Genomic DNA, 15,261 nt, shown 5'->3' on the forward strand with positions numbered 1-15,261 from the left:
AGGAGACTTAATGGAAGCCACTGGCGTGGAAAGAGAAACTGTCACCCGCTGTCTCTGTGATAGATAGGACAATTCTCAATATTAACACCTACACATCACTGTCAACCACTTTATGCTACATTTGAGGCCATTTGTTGATCAATTAATCAGGCAATAGACCTCCCCCTGCTGTATTTCGCTCCGCTCTGTTTCTCACTCTCTGAGACTCTACAGGCCAATTTCCCTCTGAGTTAGCCTAGGAAAACTCAGTCAAGTAGAATGTAAAAGTTGAGAGCTAAACATTTGGAGTTTTTATCAGAAGTAAGTTGGAGAGAATGGCAGAGTTGATCACCATTAGTAGTTCACTAGTTATTATCTCTGGGGGAACTGTTTGAATGTGTCCCAAATGGCAATATATTCTATATTCCCTATAAAGTGTACTACTTTTAACCAGATCCAATAGGGCTCTGGTTAAAAGGAGTGCGTTAGGGAATAGGGTGCCATTTGGGATGCACACATAGAAATACCCAAATCGAAGCCATTTCGGTAAAATTGTCTGCTGATCCCATTTATGTTTCAGGTTTGGTAAACATCGTAAGGACGGAGAGAAAATTGAGCGTAAAGGGTCAAGCAAGTGGAGGCCGGAAGAGCTGCAAGCCTCAGAGGAAGAAACACTGAGGATGAGACTGGAGCAGGAGAGGTCAGTGTCTGTCTACACACACCATTTTGTAATAATGTTTTATTGTTATAGAGACTGGCAGGACAGTTAAAAAATAGATATTTTGTGGTGGGACTGGGACTGATTCAATCCCACACGAATACAAGCGTAATGTGCTGAAAGGCGTTGGGGGGTGCTACCCACTAGACAAACCCCAGGACACGAGCTCAACTCAGTCTAATGAAGGATAGGGCAGGAGGGCAATGTGCCAGTCATTTGGGCACCAGGTTGTAAATGCCGAAGCTTATTACTGAACATACACACATACATACATACAGTTGAAGTCGGAAGTTTACGTACACTTAGGTTGGAGTCATGAAAACTCGTTTTTCAACCGCTCCACAAATGTCTTGTTAACAAACTATAGTTTTGGGAAGTCGGTTAGGACATCTACTTTGTGCATGACACAAGTAATTTTTCCAACAATTGTTTACAGACAGATTATTTCACTTATAATTCACTGTATCACAATTCCAGTGGGTCAGAAGTTGACTGTGCCTTTAAACAGCTTGGATAATTCCAGAAAATTATGTCATGGCTTTAAAAGCTTCTGATAGGCTAATTGACATAATTTGAGTCAGTTGGTGTACCTGTGGATGTATTTCAAGGCCTACCTACAAACTCAGTGCCTCTTTGCGTGACATCTTGGGAATATCAAAAGAAATCAGCCAAGACCTCAGAAAATAAATGGTAGACCTCCACAAGTCTGGTTCATCCTTGGGAGCAATTTCCAAACGCCTGAAGGTACCATGTTCATCTGTACAAACAATAGTACGCAAGAATAAATACCATGGGACCACGCAGCCGTCATACCGCTCAGGAAGGAGACGCGGTCTCCTAGAGATGAACGTACTTTGGTGTGAAAAGTGCAAATCAGTCCCAGAACAACAGCGAAGGACCTTGTGAAGATGCTGGAGGAAACGGGTACAAAAGTATCTTTATCCACAGTAAAACGAGTCCTATATCGACATAATCTAAAAGGCCGCTCAGCAAGGAAGAAGCCACTGCTCCAAAACCGCCATAAAAAAGCCAAACTACGGTTTGCAACTGCACATGGGGACAAAGATCGTACTTCTTGGAGAAATGTCCAAAGAACACCATCCCAACTTTGAAGCACGCAGTTGGCAGCATCATGTTGTGGGGGTGCTTTGCTGCAGGAGGGACTGGTGCACTTCACAAAATATATGGCATCATGAGGTAGGAAAATTCTGTGGATATATTGAAGCAACATCTCAAGACATCAGTCAGGAGGAAGTTAAAGCTTGGTCGCAAATGGGTCTTCCAAATGGACAATGACACCAAGCATACTTCTAAAGTTGTGGCAACATGGTTTAAGGACAACAAAGTCAAGTTATTGGAGTGGCCATCACAAAGCCCTGACCTCAGTCCTATAGAACATTTGTGGGGAGAACTGAAAAAGCGCGTGCGAGCAAGAAGGCCTACAAACCTGACTCAGTTACACCAGCTCTGTCCGGAGGAATGGGCCAAAATTCACCAAACTCATTGTGGGAAGCTTGTGGAAGGCTACCTGAAATGTTTGACCCAAGTTGAACAATTTATAGGCAATGCTACCAAATACTAATTGAGTGTGTGTAAACTTCTGACCCACTGGGAATGTGATAAAAAATAAATAAAAGCTGATATTAATCACACTCTACTATTATTCTGACATTTCACATTCTTAAAATAAAGTGGTGATCCTAACTGACCGAAGACAGGGATTTTTTTTACTTGGATTAAATGTCAGGAATGGTGAAAAACTGAGTTTAAATGTATTTGGCAAAGCTGTATGTAAACTTCTGACTTCAACTGTACATGTTTTAGGTGCATGATCACTGCCCCTAAAACATGGTATTTAACACTTGTATTTCACATTATTAGAAAGTTCAGATATCAGTTTTGAGGGCGATTATTCACATTGTGATAACACCCTATAATGTTGAGTAATAACTGGTTTGACAAAATGCAACTGAATATTGCGATGTTCTCACCTATTTATGACATGTTCTTGTGTACTTACGCTGCTTCCTCTCCTCTCCAACTACTGCATTTGGGACACAACCATGGATTCCTCAAAATTAAAATGGTGTTTTTAGTAGTTCTTAGTTATACAGGCATCATACAGTAAATTATACTACTTGAGGTCAAATAGGATATTGCACAAGAAATGGCTGTCACTGAAATGTACCATTGATGCAAAACTCAACTAAAGCCATTAACAGGGCTTTCTGCTCGGTCACATCATCTTTTCTATTTCTACCAGGAACCAAAGAAAGTTCAAGGGTCAACATATTGGGAAGCCTCACTGAAAGAGCCTGCTCTGTCTTCATTCCCCAGCCTGTCTTACTTGCCCTGTCTCAATGACTACATCCTTTTCTGTGATCCCACAAGTCAACTAAAAGCTACATTCACACATACGCTAGAGACAGGGTGAGAGTTCCAAGTGGCACCCTATTCCCTATATAGTTGTCCTGGTCTAAAGTAGTGCACTATATTGGGAATAGGGTGCTATTTGGGATGCAACTAAAAAATAGAGAGAGAGAGAGAGACCACCCTACTGCAGCATTGAGTGTTTCCTTTGATTTACCCTCTATTAAAGGACTGAAAGTTTTGGGGGCAATCATTGACATGAGAACTTCTTTTGAAGCCCAGATATTTAGTGCCCTGGCTGTGGGTGATTACGATCACACTCATCACAACACTTCCATTTCTACGTACCATGTCATTACAGTGCAGATGCACAGCCAATCACTTGGACATGGAGACCAAATCAAAGGGACTGCCATTATAAATTTACATCAACAAAATAGCTCCCTCTGCTTTGGGCTCTCGGCTAATAAGTGTTGCAAATGATGGATTCAGAAGGAAATATACTGCAAGGTGAATCGATGCACAATTTATTTAGATCATAAGCCATTGCTATACATATGTTAATGATCTTGTCATGAAATACCCGAGAGTTGAGACACCCAGAAATCATTATGATCAGACCTATAGGAAACACTTGTATGAATAAATCTGACGTGACTTACTGTAGTAGCAATTGTATTTATTTATATATATATATATATATATACACATACAAAAGTATGTGGATACCCCTTCAAATTAGTGGATTTGGATATTTCAGACACACCCATTGCTGATAGGTGTAGAAAATCGAGCACACGGCATGTAATCTCCATAGATAAAAAATTGGCAATAGAAAGGCCTTACTGAAGAGCTCTGTGACAACATGGCACCGTCATAGGAGGCAATAAGTCAGTTCGTCAAATTTCTGCCTTGCTAGAGCTGCTCCGGCCAACTGTAAGTGCTGTTATTGGGAAGTGGAAACGTCCCGGAGCAACAACCGCTCAGCCGCAAAGTGGTAGGCCACACGAACTCATAGAACGGGACCGCTGAGTGCTGAAGCGTGTAGCATATAAAAATCATTGTCCTTGGTTGCAACACTGATTACCGAGTTCCAAACTGCCTCTGGAAGCAACGTCAGCACAAGAACTGTTCGTCGGGAGCTTCATGAAATGTGTTTCCATGGCGGGGCCGCCGCAATCCACCATGCGCAATGCCAAGTGTCAGCTGGACTGGTGTAAAGCTTGTCGCCATTGGACTGGAGTGATAAATCACGCTTCACCATCTGGCATTCTGACGGACAAATCTGGGTTACCTACCTGCCCGAATGCGTAGTGCTAACTAACGTTTGGTAGAGGAGGAATAATGGTCTGGGGCTGTTTTCCATGGTTCGGACTAGGTCCCTTAGTTCCGGTGAAGGAAAATCGTAACGCACAGCATACAATGACATTTTAGACAATTCTGTGTTTCCAACTTTGTGGCAACAGTTTGGGGAAGGCCTTTTCTTGTTTCAGCAAGACAATGCCCCTGTGCACATAGCGAGGTCCATTCAAAAATGGTTTGTAGAAATCGGTTTGGAATAACTTGACTGGCCTGCACAGAGCCCTGACCTCAACCCCATCCAACACCTTTGGAGTTAATTGGAACGCCGACTGTGAGCCATGCCTAATCGCCCAACATCACTAATGCTCATGTGGCTGAATGGAAGCAAGTCCCCACAGCAATGTTCCAACATTTAGTGGAAAGCCTTCCTTGAAGAGTGGAGGCTGTTATGGCAGCAAAGGGGGAACAAACTCCTTATTAATGCCCATGATTTTGGAATAAAGATGTTCGACAAGCAGGTATCCACATACTTTGGGTCATGGAGTATATATCTGCATCACTGTGGTACATAGGTCTCTGCATTAAACACAATGTCCTCTGTACATTTTTGATCACATTCAATACTAATCTCTAGATGGATCTCAAGTTACAGTAAGTCAGTGTGGGTGTATCATTAATCATGCTTCGTTTCTTATCCAGATGAAACACTTGTGTTCTCAGTGTGCTATCTACCTACTCCTCCACCCCTCTCCCTACAGACCATTCCGTGGTGAACAGCTAAGGTATTCATTTTAAGTGCAAGGGGGGAGTACCTCAACGAGCACATAATTACAGCTACGCCAATTATCAACCTTTAAACTAGCAATTATCATCCCCTTGCTTCTCTCTGGGCCTCTTTACTGCTGGGGAACGAGGGAAAGAGAAAGGAGGACAGACAGGTTTGCCTCGTCTAGCACTCAACAGGGAAATCTAAATAATTATGCCTCAAGAAATATGCATAATGAAATGGTAAGTCAAAGAAAAGGGTTTTCCATTTAACTGTGAAATAAAATAGTCATTATACGGGACAATATTTCTCCATAAAGGCAGTAATATTTCCCTGATGAGCTCGAAAAGAGCTCATCACACATTCTAGGCAGTCGCTGAGATGAATAGACTAAGCAATCTTTTGAATAATATTATGTTTAGATTCTTTTAGAAACAAAGTCCTCTTATAACACATTAGCACTGTAGCCTGCCCTGAGTGAAGACACTCTAAAGCTTGTTTGTAGACTCAGCGAATATCTACATTACCAGAAGGAAACAGGCCCTTGAGAGATCTTTCTTTAAACCTGGGGAAAACAAGGTTTGTGTTGCGAGTGTAGTAAGCTAGTGATGGGAAACACTGTGCTGCTGATGAGGGCAGACATGGCAATCTGCTCCCTCAGAAGCCTTTCCATGGAAGGGAGGTAAAGGGGTCACCAATGCTATGTTCTAATCAGGCTAGCTAGACCGACGGAATGAATTTGTCTCCTTACAACAGCAGCTGCCCTGTACAATCTCAATCCCTACATCTTCTGAAAGAACCACTACAGCTGAATCGTCTTCCTCAAATTGCTCTGTTTACCCTGTACCACAAAAATGCTAATTGTTCCCTAATCCATTCAAATGAGATTTTCTATATTGAGAATAGCAAGTGCCAACACATGTCATAATCCTGAGCCTCTATCCAAGTGGACCAGCCAGAAAGAAGGACTGAGTTAACCGTAGGACCAAACAATGGCCTCAGCCCTGACATGTTTCTTTGAGGAAACCCTCCCAGGTCTTAATGATTGGCCCTGATGAGAGATGGAAATATCTCTACTTGGCAAAGAGTAGGTGGCTAGGAGCTATAATGGGTTCTACACTAGGGAAGGAGGGGGTAGTAGATGGCATAAGAACCAGGGTTGGTGAGAGGCCTTTCCTCATTTTCCACACAGAACAATGTTCCATTGTGTTCACTGTGTAACAATAATGTGATGTCCTTTGGTGACAGCAGTGGAAAAAGTACCAATTGGCATACTTGAGGAAAAGTAAACATACTTTTTATAGAAAATGACTCAAGTAAGTCACCCAGTAAAATACTACTTGAGTAAAAGTATTAGGTTTTAAATAGTTCTGCCATATTCTGGTTACTAGAACTCTAATAGTTAGCTAATTTTCAGTTTGTTACAAAATAAGCTAGTATAGTGTGGAGAATTATTGTACCATCAATCACTGTGAAATATATTTTCAATAACCAAAAATGTTGTTGTTTTAGCTGTTTTGAAAGCTGGTGTACAAAACCAAAAGTAAAATATGCAAAACTAAAGAACGGGAAGCATAGAAATATTGCACATTTACATTTACATTTACATTTAAGAACAGATCTACCCCTTCTTAGACTTGTTTTCAAGTAGTGATCAATCTATAACTGACATTGCTCTGTGAATTTTGTCTGATTGCCCAAAAAGTTGCCTATTGATTTAAGTATCAAATGTGAACGTCATTGCTAAAATATACTTCCGTATAAAAAATGTCAAATTCCTTATTAACCAAACCAGACGGCACTTTTGTTTTAATTTTTGATTTAAGGATAGCCAGGGGCACACTCCAACACTGCCATAATTTACAAACAAAGCATGTGTGTTTAGTGAGTCTGTCAGATCAGAGGATGTACAGGTGATCAGGGATGTGTGAATTGGACCATTTTCCTGTCCTGCCAAGTGTTCAAAATGTAACGAGTACTTTGGGTGTCAGGAAAAATGTATGGGGCAAAAAGTATATTTTCTTTAGGAATTAAAGTAAAAGTTGTCAAATATAAATAGTCAAGTTCAGATATTCCCCAAAAATAGCTTAAGTAGTATTTTTACTTAAGTACTTTACACCCTTGCTTGGTGGTAAAAGCTACACAATAATGATAAAACATACTGAATGAAAGGAAAGTGGGATTAGATGTATTCATAATATATTCTGGACAGTTGATTCACCAGACAGAAGCTTGTCGGTGTCCCAAATGGTACCGTATTCCCTATATTGTGCACTACTGTTGACCAGGCCTAGTGCACTATATGGGGAATATGGTGCCATTTAGGACGTACTAAACAATTCTGTTTTTCTGTCTAGCTGTGAAGAGAAGGCCCTGACCCTCACCTGAGGAGTAAATTCATACAGACAGTCAATTAGAGGTGGATTTTCTCTAGCCTCTGGCCTTGACCAATCAATATGTGTTTTACCGGCGGATTTGCAAATCCCAACTGATCCTTGGGAAAGGAACTGCCATTACAGATCAGACATTGATTAGGTTAAAGTTTCTGCTTCTCCACCCTTCCCAAGGTAGCCTACTCAGACCGCCATAGAATTTCTAACTATTTCACTGCAGCAGTGGGAAGTTTACACGGGGGTTTAAAAATACATAAGTGTTATAGAAAGAAGGTGCAGCCGCCTTTTACAATAAGGATGTAAAAATGTTTGTCTCAAATGCACCCTATTCACTGTATAGGGCTCTGTTCAAAAGCTGTACACTATATAGGGAAACCTACCAGACAAGCTAAATTCCTTCAATGCTCGCTTTGAGGCAAGCAACACTGAACCATGCATAAGAGCACTAGCTGTTCCGGATGACTGTGATCACTCTCTCCGTAGACGATATGCGTAAGACCTTTAAACAGGTTAACATTCATAAGGCCGCAGAGCCAGACTGATTACCAGGACTGCATACTCCGAGCATACGCCGACCAGCTGGCAAATGACATTTTCAACCTCTCACTGACCCAGTCTGTAATACCTACATATTTCAAGCAGACCACCATAGTCCCCGTACCCAAGAATGCCAAGGTAGCTGGTCTAAATACTATCTCCCCGTAGCACTCATATCTATAGCCATGAAATGCTTTGAAAGGCGGGTCCTGGCTCACATCAACACCATCGTCCCAGACACGCTTGAACCACTCCAATTCGCATACCACCCCAACAGATACACAGATTACGCAATCGCTATTGCACTCCACACTGCCGTTTGTCACCCGGACAAAAGGAACAACTTTGTAAGAATGCTGTTCATTGACTACAGCTCAGCGTTCAACAACATAGTGCACTCCAAGCTCATCACTAAGCTAAGGATTTAACACCTCCCTCTGTAACTGGATCCTGGACTTCCTGATGGGCCATTTGGTGAGGGTAGGCAACAGTGCTTCTGCCAAGCTGGCCCTCAACACAGGGGCTCCTCAGGGATGTGTGCTTAGTCCCCTCCTGTACTCCCTGTTTACCCACGACCGCGTGGCCGCACACGACTTATAATTACCTTGGCCAACGACACAACAGTGGTAGGCCTGATCCACATCGACGATGAGACCTGGAAGTGTGGTGCCACGACAACAACCTCTCCCTCAATGTCAGTAAGACGAGAGATGATTGTGGACTACAGGAAATTAGGTCGGAGCACGCCCCCACTCACATTGACAGTGCTGTAGTGGAGCGGGTCGAGTGTCCAAACCACAAAGGACCCATCATGGTCCAAACACACCAACGCAGTCATGAAGAAGGCATGGCCATGCTTCTTCCCCATCAAGAGGCTGAAAAGATTTGGCATGGGCCCTCAGATCCTCAAAGTTACACAGCTGCACAATTGAGAGTATCTTGACTGGCTGCATCACCGCTTGATATTGCGACTGCTTGGCATCCGACCGCAAGGCGCTACATAGGTTAGTGTGTCCGGCCAAGTACATCACTGGGGCCAAGCTCCCTGCCACCCAGGACCTATATGCCAGGCGGTGTCAGAGGAAGGCCCTAAAAATTGTCAGACTCCAGCCACCAAAGTCATAGACTTTTCTTTATGATACCGCTCGGCAAACGGTACCAGAGCGCCAAGTCTGGGACAAAAAAGGCTCCTGAACAGCTTCTACCCCCAAGCCATAAGACCACTGAACAGCTAATCAAATGGCTTCCCGGACTATTAGCATAGAATATATATTTTTTGCACTGGCTCTATGCACTCTCACTGGACTCTACCCACACAGTCACACATTCTACAGTCACACAGTTTACATAGATACTACATATGCTTCAGACTTCCGGCGCCGACTGAGATGGCCGCCTCGCTTCGCGTTCCTAGGAAACTATGCAGTTTTTTGTTTTTTTACGTGTTATTTCTTACATTAGTACCCCAGGTCATCTTAGGTTTCATTACATACAGTCGAGAAGAACTACTGAATATAAGATCAGCGCCAACTCACCATCAGTACGACCAAGAATATGTTTTCCGCGACGCGGATCCGGTGTTCTGCCTTACAAACAGGACAACGGAATGGATCGCATGCAGCGACCCAAGGAAACGACTCCGAAAAAGAGGGAAACGAGGCGGTGTTCTGGTCAGACTCCGAAAAAGGGCACATCGCGCAGCACTCCCCAGCATTCTTCTTGCCAATGTCCAGTCTCTTGACAACAAGGTTGACGAAATCCGAGCAAGAGTAGCATTCCAGAGGGACATCAGAGACTGCAACGTTCTCTGCTTCACAGAAACATGGCTTACTGGGAAGACGCTATCCGAGGCGGTGCAGCCAACGGGTTTCTCCACGCATCGCGCCGACAGAAACAAACATCTTTCTGGTAAGAAGAGTGGCGGGGCGTATGCCTCATGACTAACGAGACATGGTGTGATGAAGGAAACATACAGGAACTCAAATCCTTCTGTTCACCTGATTTAGAATTCCTCACAATCAAATGTAGACCGCATTATCTTCCAAGAGAATTCTCCTCGATTATAATCACAGCCGTATATATCCCCCCCCAAGCAGACACATCGATGGCTCTGAACGAACTTTATTTAACTCTTTGCAAACTGGAAACCATTTATCCGGAGGCTGCATTCATTGTAGCTGGGGATTTTAACAAAGCTAATCTGAAAACAAGACTCCCTAAATTTTACCAGCATATCGATTGCGCAACCAGGGGTGGTAAAACCTTGGATCATTGTTACTCAAACTTCCGCGACGCATATAAGGCCCTGCCCCGCCCCCCTTTCGGAAAAGCTGACCACGACTCGACCACGACCACGAAACTAAAACAAGAGGCTCCCACGCTGAGGTCTGTCCAACGCTGGTCAGACCAAGCTGACTCCACACTCCAAGACTGCTTCCATCACGTGGACTGGGACATGTTTCGTATTGCGTCAGATGGAAATATTGACGAATACGCTGATTCGGTGTGCGAGTTCATTAGAACGTGCGTCGAAGATGTCGTTCCCATAGCAACGATAAAAACATTCCCAAACCAGAAACCGTGGATTGATGGCAGCATTCGCGTGAAACTGAAAGCGCGAACCACTGCTTTTAATCAGGGCAAGGTGTCTGGTAATATGTCCGAATATAAACAATGCAGCTATTCCCTCCGCAAGGCTATTAAACAAGCTAAGCGTCAGTACAGAGACAAAGTGGAATCTCAATTCAATGGCTCAGACACAAGAGGCATGTGGCAGGGTCTACAGTCAATCACGGACTACAAGAAGAAACCCAGCCCAGTCACGGACCAGGATGTCTTGCTCCCAGGCAGACTAAATCACTTTTTGCCCGCTTTGAGGACAATACAGTGCCACTGACACGGCCTGTAACGAAAAACATGCGGTCTCTCCTTCACTGCAGCCGAGGTGAGTAAGACATTTAAACGTGTTAACCCTCGCAAGGCTGCAGGCCCAGACGGCATCCCCAGCCGCGCCCTCAGAGCATGCGCAGACCAGCTGGCCGGTGTGTTTACGGACATATTCAATCAATCCCTATACCAGTCTGCTGTTCCCACATGCTTCAAGAGGGCCACCATTGTTCCTGTTCCCAAGAAAGCTAAGGTAACTGAGCTAAACGACTACCGCCCGTAGCACTCACTTCCGTCATCATGAAGTGCTTTGAGAGACTAGTCAAGGACCATATCACCTCCACCCTACCTGACACCCTAGACCCACTCCAATTTGCTTACCGCCCAAATAGGTCCACAGACGATGCAATCTCAACCACACTGCACACTGCCCTAACCCACCTGGACAAGAGGAATACCTATGTGAGAATGCTGTTCATCGACTACAGCTCGGCATTCAATACCATAGTACCCTCCAAGCTCGTCATCAAGCTCGAGACCCTGGGTCTCGACCCCCGCCCTGTGCAACTGGGTACTGGACTTCCTGACGGGCCGCCCACAGGTGGTGAGGGTAGGCAACAACATCTCCTCCCCGCTGATCCTCAACACGGGGGCCCCACAAGGGTGCGTTCTGAGCCCTCTCCTGTACTCCCTGTTCACCCACGACTGCGTGGCCATGCACGCCTCCAACTCAATCATCAAGTTTGCGGACGACACAACAGTGGTAGGCTTGATTACCAACAACGACGAGACGGCCTACAGGGAGGAGGTGAGGGCCCTCGGAGTGTGGTGTCAGGAAAATAACCTCACACTCAACGTCAACAAAACTAAGGAGATGATTGTGGACTTCAGGAAACAGCAGAGGGAACACCCCCTATCCACATCGATGGATCAGTAGTGGAGAGGGTAGCAAGTTTTAAGTTCCTCGGCATACACATCACAGACAAACTGAATTGGTCCACTCACACTGACAGCGTCGTGAAGAAGGCGCAGCAGCGCCTCTTCAACCTCAGGAGGCTGAAGAAATTCGGCTTGTCACCAAAAGCACTCACAAACTTCTACAGATGCACAATCGAGAGCATCCTGGCGGGCTGTATCACCGCCTGGTACGGCAACTGCTCCGCCCTCAACCGTAAGGCTCTCCAGAGGGTAGTGAGGTCTGCACAACGCATCACCGGGGGCAAACTACCTGCCCTCCAGGACACCTACACCACCCGATGTTACAGGAAGGCCATAAAGATCATCAAGGACATCAACCACCCAAACCACTGCCTGTTCACCCCGCTATCATCCAGAAGGCGAGGTCAGTACAGGTGCATCAAAGCTGGGACCGAGAGACTGAAAAACAGCTTCTATCTCAAGGCCATCAGACTGTTAAACAGCAATCACTAACATTGAGTGGCTGCTGCCAACACACTGTCATTGACACTGACCCAACTCCAGCCACTTTAATAATGGGAATTGATGTAAATATATCACTAGCCACTTTAAACAATGCTACCTTATATAATGTTACTTACCCTACACTATTCATCTCATATGCATATGTATATACTGTACTCTAGATCATCGACTGCATTCTTATGTCACTAGCCACTTTAACTATGCCACTTTGTTTACTTTGTCTACATACTCATCTCATATGTATATACTGTACTCGATACCATCTACTGTATGCTGCTCTGTACCATCACTCATTCATATATCCTTATGTACATATTCCTTATCCCCTTACACTGTGTATAAGACAGTAGTTTTGGAATTGTTAGTTAGATTACTTGTTGGTTATCACTGCATTGTCGGAACTAGAAGCACAAGCATTTCGCTACACTCGCATTAACATCTGCTAACCATGTGTATGTGACAAATAAAATTTGATTTGATTTGCTTACACACACAAAACATACACATGCATATTGACTCCACAAAGACTTACTTTCACACTGTTTACACATGCTGCTGCAACTCTGTTTATTAGTTTATAATCTTCTATCATGATTGCCTCGTCACTTTTACCCCTACCTACATGTACATATTACCTCAATTACCTCAGCTACCTTGTACCCCAGCACATTGACTGTACTGGAAGTCCTTGTACACTGAGTATATAAAAAAATGAAGAACTGCTCTTGCCATGACATATAGACTGATCAGGTGAAAGCTTTGGTCCCTTGTTGATGTCACTTAAAATCCACTTCAATCAGTGTAGATGAAGGGGAGGAGACAGGTTAAAGAAGGATTTTAAAGCCTTGAGACAATTGAGATATGTGTGCCATTCAGAGGGTGAATGGGTAAGACAAAAGAGCCTTTTAAAGGGGTATTGTAGTAGGTGACAGACGTACCGGTTTGTGTCAAGAACTGCAATGCTTCTGGGTTTTTCATGCTCAACAGTTTCCCGTGTGTTTCAAGAATGGTCCACTACCCAAAGGACATTCAGCCCACTTGACACAACTGTGGCAAGTATTGAAGTCCACATAGGCCAGCTTCACTGTAGAATGCTTTTGACACCTTGTAGAGTCCATGCCCCGACGAATTGAGGCTGTTCTGAGGGCAAAAGGGGGGTGCAAATGTTTGGTATACTCTGTATATAGCCTCATTATTTTATTGTTACGATTTCCTTTTGTGCAAATGTTCTTTTTACTTTAGCATTGTCTGGAAAGGGCCCGTAAGTAAGCATTTCACAGTAAAGTCTACACCTGTTGCTTTCAGTGCATGTGTCAATTACATTTGATTTCAATAGGGTGTCATCCACTGTTTTCCTTTTGAATCCATAAAGAAACATTCCGTGTCTCCTTTCCTCCAGGATCCAGCTTAAGACCCGGGAGCTGCGGGAGCGGCAGGCACGGGAGAGGGACTACGCTGAGATCCTGGACATCAACCTGAGCCGAGACGAGGAGCACCCCTATGCCGGCATCGGGCCCCTGGACACGTCCCTGGGCAGCGGACACAGCCGTCCCCAGAGCCCCCGAGACAACGACCACCACCACCAAGACTCCCTCTACACACAAGTCGGCAAGGCCCGCAACACAAACGGACGCCCTCCCTCCGCCGACAGGTAGGGGGCCGAGGGTCGGTCCTACGCTATGAGGGGCAGAACTGGGTTTAAATACTTTGGCCATTTGCTCAATCCTGCCAGGAGTGGCAGATGGGCAGGGTTTGTCTTTGAACCCGGGGCTGATGAAGAGAGGTAGTAATACCACTATAAATACCACTATCAAGAATTACTATTACTATTAACTAGCACTTCTGCCTGGTACATTGTTTTTATGGACCAATTCATCGTGCTAAAGACCATCATTCAAGCCCTGGTGATGTTGAAGAACTCATTCCTTTATAGGTAAAATAGTATCTTGCTGTGCCTAGGTAACGTTAGGCCAAACACTGTTGCACTGAAGTGTCTTAGTCCAGTCAACACACCTCACCCCAGGAGAATAACCACAGGAATGAAAGGCAGTTAAATATCACCACTCTACTGATAGGGACTCACTGGTGATTACCTTGGTCCTGGGGGGAAAGGGAGGCAACATTTCTACATTTTCACTTACTCACTCCTGTTGCATGTTCATAAAATGCATCCCAAATGGCACCCTATTTCCTACATAGCTGCACTTTTACTTGTATAGGCCCTGGTCAAAAGTAGTGCACTATATAGGGAATATAGTGCTGGTTTAGGACTGTAGATAAACCGTTTGTGACTCAGAATCGAAGTCTGGTCCGCAGGCTGATCCGGTTTACATTCCTTTGGGATTGGCATCTGTCAATCATCTCACACCATTCCCTAGACTCTTGTGGAATGGAAGATATTTTCATTTGACCAACTTAAACTTAATTGTCCCAGATTGGTTTTACAACAATACTCCAACATATAATCGTACATCAATGATCTGTATTCCTACCATGTATTCATTCATTCATACTCAATGTACCAGTGACAGTACTGTACATCACACATGAAGCTATGAGAAACCATAAGCCTGTGCGCCCTCTGTCTACAGCAGTAGTCCGTGGCTGCGTCCCAAATGGTACCCTATTCCCTATTGTGCAGAACTTTTGTGCACTACATCGGGAATATGATACCATTTGGGACGCTGACCCAATATTAGTGCCATTTGGGACGCAGACCCAGTATTAAATTGTAAGTCTGTATGCCTGAAGCGTATTACAGAATGAATTATGTGATTTCTCTAGCCAAAGAGAATACAGGGTGTTATTTCACATGTTCCTATACTCACAGCAGTGTGTATATTATTAATACTGTATGTAGTATTGAT

At 44.2% G+C, this 15,261-nt stretch overlaps 1 protein-coding gene across 6 annotated transcripts in view; it reads left to right on the forward strand.

The window, feature by feature from the left end:
• The window catches only part of LOC115103145 (partitioning defective 3 homolog), a 254,743-nt gene that overhangs the window by 182,106 nt on the left and 57,376 nt on the right, over positions 1-15,261 (forward strand). For all 6 annotated transcript variants that reach the window (XM_029623850.2, XM_065005787.1, XM_029623854.2 and 3 more), the window contains 2 exons: positions 560-679; positions 13,794-14,045. In XM_029623850.2, coding sequence (XP_029479710.2) covers positions 560-679; positions 13,794-14,045 — 372 coding nt within the window. The remainder of the gene's footprint in view (positions 1-559; positions 680-13,793; positions 14,046-15,261) is intronic.

Source organism: Oncorhynchus nerka, linkage group LG20 (genome assembly GCF_034236695.1).
Source record: "Oncorhynchus nerka isolate Pitt River linkage group LG20, Oner_Uvic_2.0, whole genome shotgun sequence".
Taxonomy (NCBI): Eukaryota; Metazoa; Chordata; class Actinopteri; order Salmoniformes; family Salmonidae; genus Oncorhynchus; species Oncorhynchus nerka.